Source organism: Mycena indigotica (genome assembly GCF_014461135.1).
Source record: "Mycena indigotica strain 171206Taipei chromosome Unknown Mind.scaff0007, whole genome shotgun sequence".
Taxonomy (NCBI): Eukaryota; Fungi; Basidiomycota; class Agaricomycetes; order Agaricales; family Mycenaceae; genus Mycena; species Mycena indigotica.
Genome location: NW_023503006.1, coordinates 675,841 through 682,502, shown reverse-complemented (window position 1 = coordinate 682,502; position 6,662 = coordinate 675,841). Strand labels below are relative to the sequence as shown.

Genomic DNA, 6,662 nt, shown 5'->3' with positions numbered 1-6,662 from the left:
CTCCAGAAAGACAGGTGAAATTGATACCGACGAAGACGATGAGGAGGAAAACCTTTCAAGGTAAGCGAAAGAGCATATGGTTCATACGTCTATTAACCCTCTGGCGACCCCAAAGGAGGTTCACGCTCTCTTCTCTTGTCTGCCCACGTGGAGGGCGCTGTCGCCGCGGCTGGGGAGGCCGACTTCCAGATATAGAACCGAAGCTCAAAAGATTGTCGCTCACGCACTTCAACATGCACACGCAAGCACGAAACATCGATGGCAGTGAAGTGGACCGCGATTGGTGCACTGAGCCCGTGTGTATGCTATGCTTTGAATACTACTTTCACAAGCTTGCTGCTCTCGACTTGTCCATTAATGGCATCTTGGACACTTTGTTGACCGGCGATGAGTGAGTACATAACTTCAACTCGTAGACATCCCTTCCCCTGATTTCAATCCGTTGCTTTAGAGATCCAATTTCTTCCAAAACACTACGAGATCATGGTATAGGGCTACAATTGCAAAACAGCTCCGGCCAAAACAATGGGGAATGGTCTTCAGAGCCCTCCAAATCGTCTATCGGCGGCCTCAGCATCAACTTCCCACCCTCCCGATCCCTTCTCGCCATCGCTCGTAGTCCTACACCCGAGCAGTCTTCTACCGAATTACACACCTTTTCTCTCGACACTCTTAGTCCTCCGCCTGAATGGTTTAGTACTACGAGGTTTGAAACGCCCAGCACTCTCTCATCATCTCGGAGTCCTACACCAGAGCTCGTCGGTCCTGGGGAATATGATGCACTCCCGACGCCTCGCAGTCCGGAACCGTTTACCAGTCGATCACCAAGCGAGGAGCGATAGCGACAGCAATAAGAGAAGAATGTGTGTCAATGCAGAGAAAGTCTGAGAGGACTTACTTACATTCGAGGCTCCTTTTATTGTTTTATATCAGTTGCTCATCCTTATACTCTACTTCTGCCAACGAATCGAATGTTTTCCCTCCCGTTTTCAGCCTCTCATGTCCAAAATTGCTTTCCTCTTTAGTTACGTTACGTCACGCCGTTCAGTTAGCCTACTTCAAGTTGATGACTACCCGGACGGTCGCTCTGGCGCTTCACGATCCCCCACTCACGCAGTCAAAGAAACCAAGACTTGGTGGATCAGATAGCAGCAAGAAGGCCCCGGGTTTTACCTCTAATAATGGTGCGTAAGGGGCGTTGCATGCAACGCCGTTAACACTGACGCGGAAGCAGCTAAACTCGGGAACGTCCCCACACAGCTGGATGACGACGAGATAGTTGAGATATCAGCGCCAAATAAACCCAAGGATCGTTTCCACAAAGGAATAATCCCAGGTCAGCCGACCGAACCTAAACGCCACCTGGCTGAACTTGACCCAAGTCGTTCCTCAGTGGCCCGTACAACTGGATGATGACGAGATAGTCCGAGGTAAGTCAACCGATCGATAATCCCCGCCCCGCCCGTTGCTGAACTTGAGTGAAGTTGTCCCTGCCCTTAAGACAAAGAGGTTTCTCGCAATCAAGGACGGTTACATTGGTAGTTTTCGGCTCAGTCCGCCGTACCATCTGGCCTGGGAGGAGAGAAATTTAACCCTCCATTCCACTGAACGACCTTGTCCAACGGCCAAGCACACTGACAGGATTTTTGTGGCTGCTGAGATAGCCAAGTTCAAGGTACTTATGCGTCTTAAGATTGTAATCGTCTGTTTTCATCCCGGCTCAGTACACCGAGTTCGATGATACTTCCGATATGATCTTCGTCCTGAAGCGATACCCAATGCAGCATGCTAAGGGCGGCCCGCGCTTCATGTTGCGACCAGGTCTGTGCTCCTGCATCACCCGTTTTCTGGCTATCTTTTCCCCGCACAGAGGTATCCCGAGACAAGGGTATAATCGTCGTCAATCTGGGCAGACCTCCGCGGACCCAGTATGAAGAGTTCATCGCGTGGATGAAACCGTTGGTCAAGAGGAGAAGCGTTATACAGCAAGTCTTTGTATGTCTCGAAAAATTTCAACTGCTAAATCGCGTCAGCGATTCCGCCGTCAACGTTATCCGGAACATGGTAGAAATGCGCGGTACTGGGAAGACAAAGGGCAGGTCCACCGCAACACGGAAAGAGGAGGAAGAATCTGACGACGAGCTGGGGAAATGGAACAATCATATTGCGACGGACAAGAGCTTGAAACCTCCAGTTCAAGAACAAAATTCGAGGCAACACTCTTCTTTCATGGAGTTCGATGCTAAGTTATGCGTTCCGAATAGTGCAGACCCGGATGCAGTGCTAAATGCAGACTCGAAGATAGAGTTGGATTCCGCCGCTCAATCAGCGCCTGATTCCAATTCAGACGAAGTGTACGCAAAACCTGTCCTAGGAAACTTGCTGATATTTATTTTTTCGTAGTATTCTGGTTTATCCTACTGGTCAGATTGGAGCCGTCAACATTACGAAGGGCGACATGATTCGCCTTCGACCCAACGCGTTTCTCAATGACACCCTCATCGAGTTTGGTCTTAAGTACTGACTCTCCCATTGTTGTTTGACGTTGTACTAATCATTCGCCAAGGCTATGGCTGCACCGGCTTGTACAAAGATAACACGGAATTAGCGAAGCAAATTCACGTTTTTAGCTCGTTTTTCTACCATAAATTAAACCAGCAAAGGTATGTTGGAATACTGTTTATGTTTATGTCTTATGAAGGACCGGGAAAGCTACGCTAGTGTCGCCAAATGGACTTCCAAGTTCGACCTCTTCGAAAAGAAATATATTATCGTTCCCATAAATGAAAAGTGTGTGCATGCGTCTTTTAGGCAACAAGTACTTGATCCTTAATTGAATTCAGTCTTCACTGGTATCTAGCCATCATCTGCTACCCAGAGCACGTCTTAAAGCCAGAACTGCCACCGCCGCCGTCCACCAAAGTATCACCTTCGACCCCTAGCAATACCAATACCAGATCCAATCTAAACTTGCCATCGGACGAACCAATGGAGGTGGAAGTGATTTCTCCTGCGTTGATGGAAAGGGTCCCATTCGACACTTCAAACGAACCACAAGTCCAACCTCGGTTCGTTTCCTATCGTTCAACGAGCGTATATTTCAAGTTAATAGTTCGACAGCGCCTACATCTTCACTTTAGACTCGCTAGGGTTAGAGCATCCAAGAGCGGGAGTGCTCTTAGACAATTATCTGCGGCAAGAGGCGTCGGAGAAGAAGAATATGCACAAAGACCGGTTAAATAAGGCGACATACAAACCTGCACTGGTTTGTCAATTCCATTCAGACGTTCGTGCTTATCTGGCGTATCCTAGGTTCCACACCAGCCCAACTTTTGCGATTGTGGTCTCTATCTTCTTCATCTCGTCGAGACTTTCTTTTCTGACCCCCACAAATATGCCAACATCGTGCTTGTGCGCGTTTGCTTTCTTACTTGATTCGTCTGTTCTAATTCCAAGTTATAGAGTAGGAAAAATCCCTATGCTGCGGCAGATCGGGCGCGCCGATTGGCAAGCGGAAGGAACCGAGGGGATGCGTGATAGTCTAAAGGCGAAAATTGAGGAACTTGCGGAGAAATGGAAAACAGAGCGCGCTGCTGCTTCAGGAGCTGGAGAACGAGCTGCGGGACGCTGACCGGTCGGATCGAATGAGGCTTTTCATCGCTCTTTTTTGTATCACATTCCTCAGACTCTTCTAACACCCATGAGTTTCGGCGCCCACGGTCGCCGGCCAGTCGGTGTGACCCCTGATCAGAAAGCTTAAGTAAGCTTTACGTCTGGTTGAGGCTGTCACCTACGAATATGAGCAAAGTCGTGTTTGGTGCGTTTTGCATTCGCTGTGTTACTGAGCAGCATTTACAATTCTGCCCCGTTAGTGGGCAACATTCCTTACAAGACCAGCGAAGATTCATTGGCTCGCGTCCTCAATCGAGCTGGACAAGTCCTTGCCTTAAGGTATCCCATTGATGTTCTATCCCGCCCGATCATAAACCGGTTCCACATAGACTGGTCTCCGATAGAGACACCGGAAGACTGAAAGGCTACGGTTTCTGCGAATTCGCTGGTGCCACTCTCCTCATTGTAGTTATGTGAATAATATATAGCAATCATCGCCAGACCATGCAACAGCGCTATCTGCTGTTCGCAACCTCAACAATATCGAAGTCAATGGCCGCTCGCTACGAATCAGCTTAGCGGGTGCGTTCTCCTGGGTCGCATTCCTTACGCTGACTCTTGTGAATCAGAACTGGATCCCATATTGCAAGGTAAGACAACCAAGAGGGGCGGAATTGTTGAGGAGAGTGATGACGGCAGCTCTGACGTGGGCGATGGAAGAGAGATTCTCTCTGCGATTCCCTTAGGACGGCCGTTAGCACCTGGTCGACGCGCAGAAGAGGTTATCAAACAATTTATGCACGACTGCAGTTCAATGGAGCTACAAGAGATACTTGCCCAAATGAAGGTATTGGCGCTAGAGTTCGAAGTCTCGAGAATCCACCTGACTTGGACCTCTTATGATCAGGCTTTTGCGTTTACTCACCCCAAGCGCGCATTGGCCCTTCTTCAGCAGCAACCTCAGGTTGGTTTTGCCGTCTACGTTGGCTTCGCTGCTAGCGGTATTATTTCCTCAAGCTCATTACAACAACTTCTCGATACCGCGAAAGCACCAGTCGCCTATTCGCCGACGTCCGCAGCCTTCTGCATTGAATACTCGACTCATTAATCAGCATCTCATTGCACCGATATCTACTCATCCGGTGTTCTCTCCTCCGACCCTAGCGCTTCCAACGACGGCTTACACTCCCACGTCTCCGTATTATTACAGAAATCCACCGACACAAGGGCTGTATTCATACTTGCCGCCTGCTCAACAATATGGTCAACCTCCGATAACTCTACCAAGTCAGCTGCCAGCTCAGGCCTCCGATTTCACGTTGAAGAGCGGAGACGCCGAGAAGGAGGTCACTCCTGATATCTTCTGCTGCCTGAACAGAAGTTCTGACTACAATCGTAGCGAGCGTCCCACGTCATCGACTTTTCTGAGTTGGACTCCAGTGCAATTGATGGTTCCAGATCCCTCTCAGCTCACAATCGCGCTGTGATAGAACATTTGGTTGGAGTTTCTATGTCTTGTCGATTATGTTATCTGAAACCTTTCCTTCAGCGAAGCAAGATAGCCTTCTGACTCCAAGATGAGATTTTGTAACTGTTTGCCTGTGTATGTAATATGCAAATACCAAGTATAAGCCAACCAACCTTCTTCAGCGCCGATCAAACGCTTCAACTATCAAACGCTCCAAACTACGCTGCCTCAGAGCTCGGTGAATGATGCTATCATTTGCTGACAACGAGGGCAAAAATTAGACTCCTCCTTGTTGTGTTCGCAATCTGTTCCTCTTCACTGTCACCTTTGGCTTATGACTTTGACTCCCCTGCACTTATTCGCATTATCAACCGATACTTTTCCTCTCTGTTCACGAACATTACAAACAACAAATACAAATGTGCTGGATTGTCGATGGGCTGGCAAGAGAAAAACGGTCAAGTTACAGAATGATTTGTCGCGAATGAAAGGTGGTGGCCAACGCCAAATCTTCGGAAGACGGTGGAATAATGCTCCGAGTCGAGGATGGTATTGGGCAAGATACGAGAGCCCGCAGATCGTGTTTTCATCCCCCAGTAGAGGCATGTCCCCCAAGGCAAACGCAATACCGCATTTGCGGAAAGCCGGCAGCCGCTTGTCACAACTGAAGGTGCCTCGGAGGCCCGTTGCAAGAAATGACGGTAGCTGGAAATCGGAGCAAAGCACTGCGGGTGAAGATGCTCGGTGGAGAGAGAAGGATTGCGTTTCAAAGGACGATATTCTTGGGCAAGGAGTTATGAGATCGCAGCCGCAAATACAAACGGCGGTTGCAAAGAGGAGGTAGACAGAAGAACGTAAGAGAAAGCACATAGAATTATCAGTGTCGTGGCATAGGTAGATGAAAGTCTCGTCGATTTTCAGAACCTGGAAAAGTCTCAGGCTGCAATGGGACAAGTAGTTGGCTCACGAGAGCATTGACATGGGTATTTCCCAAGCCCATTCCCATGACTTTCGTTAAGCTCCCTAGCCTTAGCTCTTGTAGAGCGTGTAGAACGTTTCGCTGATCAATAGCTTTGCGTGAGCTCCTGTTACAACTTGGGCGAAAGACGACCACTCACCAAAACCCTCTGCCTATCATATCTTCCCTACGTCGCGTAGTTTGTTGACGCAGAGCGCGGTCGACAAAACGCAAGACTTGCCACGCCACCGATAGCGCAGAGCGCGCCCAACGTTCAACAGTGGTGGTGGTCTTGGGAAGAAAAGTGCGATGTAGCTGACCTCGTGACCGCGGATCATATATCTCCAAAACCGCCACCACAAACGGGAGCGCGCTTTGCGCTTCGTTTTTTCGACCGCCGCTGTGCGTCCAGCGAAGGAAGAAATCCTCTCATCCATGCCGCACTCAGAATGCGGGCTTGGAGGAGCTTGTTTTACTATGAACTGCAAGGCAACTCTAAACTGGAATTTAAGTCGGTGCACTGGCCCAGATCTCTGGACCATTCCCAGGTCATCGAGCATGACCGACGAGTAAGCGATAATCTACCATTAAACCCGAGGGCTTATTCCCAACTTATTCCTCTTA

At 49.1% G+C, this 6,662-nt stretch overlaps 2 protein-coding genes across 2 annotated transcripts; both read left to right on the top strand.

The window, feature by feature from the left end:
• Positions 1 to 1,066: 1,066 nt before the first annotated feature.
• MIND_00805800 (ULP-PROTEASE domain-containing protein) lies at positions 1,067 to 3,537 on the top strand (the record flags this gene model as incomplete). The annotated part of the gene is made up of 13 exons (XM_037364736.1): positions 1,067 to 1,184; positions 1,235 to 1,336; positions 1,383 to 1,430; positions 1,485 to 1,675; positions 1,725 to 1,821; positions 1,871 to 2,354; positions 2,404 to 2,510; positions 2,567 to 2,663; positions 2,713 to 2,790; positions 2,844 to 3,068; positions 3,121 to 3,265; positions 3,313 to 3,411; positions 3,463 to 3,537. 13 exons carry the CDS (start codon positions 1,067 to 1,069, stop codon positions 3,535 to 3,537), a joined length of 1,866 nt encoding a protein of 621 aa, XP_037217978.1.
• Positions 3,538 to 3,798: 261 nt separating this feature from the next.
• MIND_00805700 (RRM domain-containing protein) lies at positions 3,799 to 4,720 on the top strand (the record flags this gene model as incomplete). Its single annotated transcript, XM_037364735.1, has 5 exons — positions 3,799 to 3,817; positions 3,873 to 3,951; positions 4,002 to 4,060; positions 4,114 to 4,194; positions 4,242 to 4,720. 5 exons carry the CDS (start codon positions 3,799 to 3,801, stop codon positions 4,718 to 4,720), a joined length of 717 nt encoding a protein of 238 aa, XP_037217977.1.
• Between the last annotated feature and the right edge of the window lie 1,942 nt (positions 4,721 to 6,662).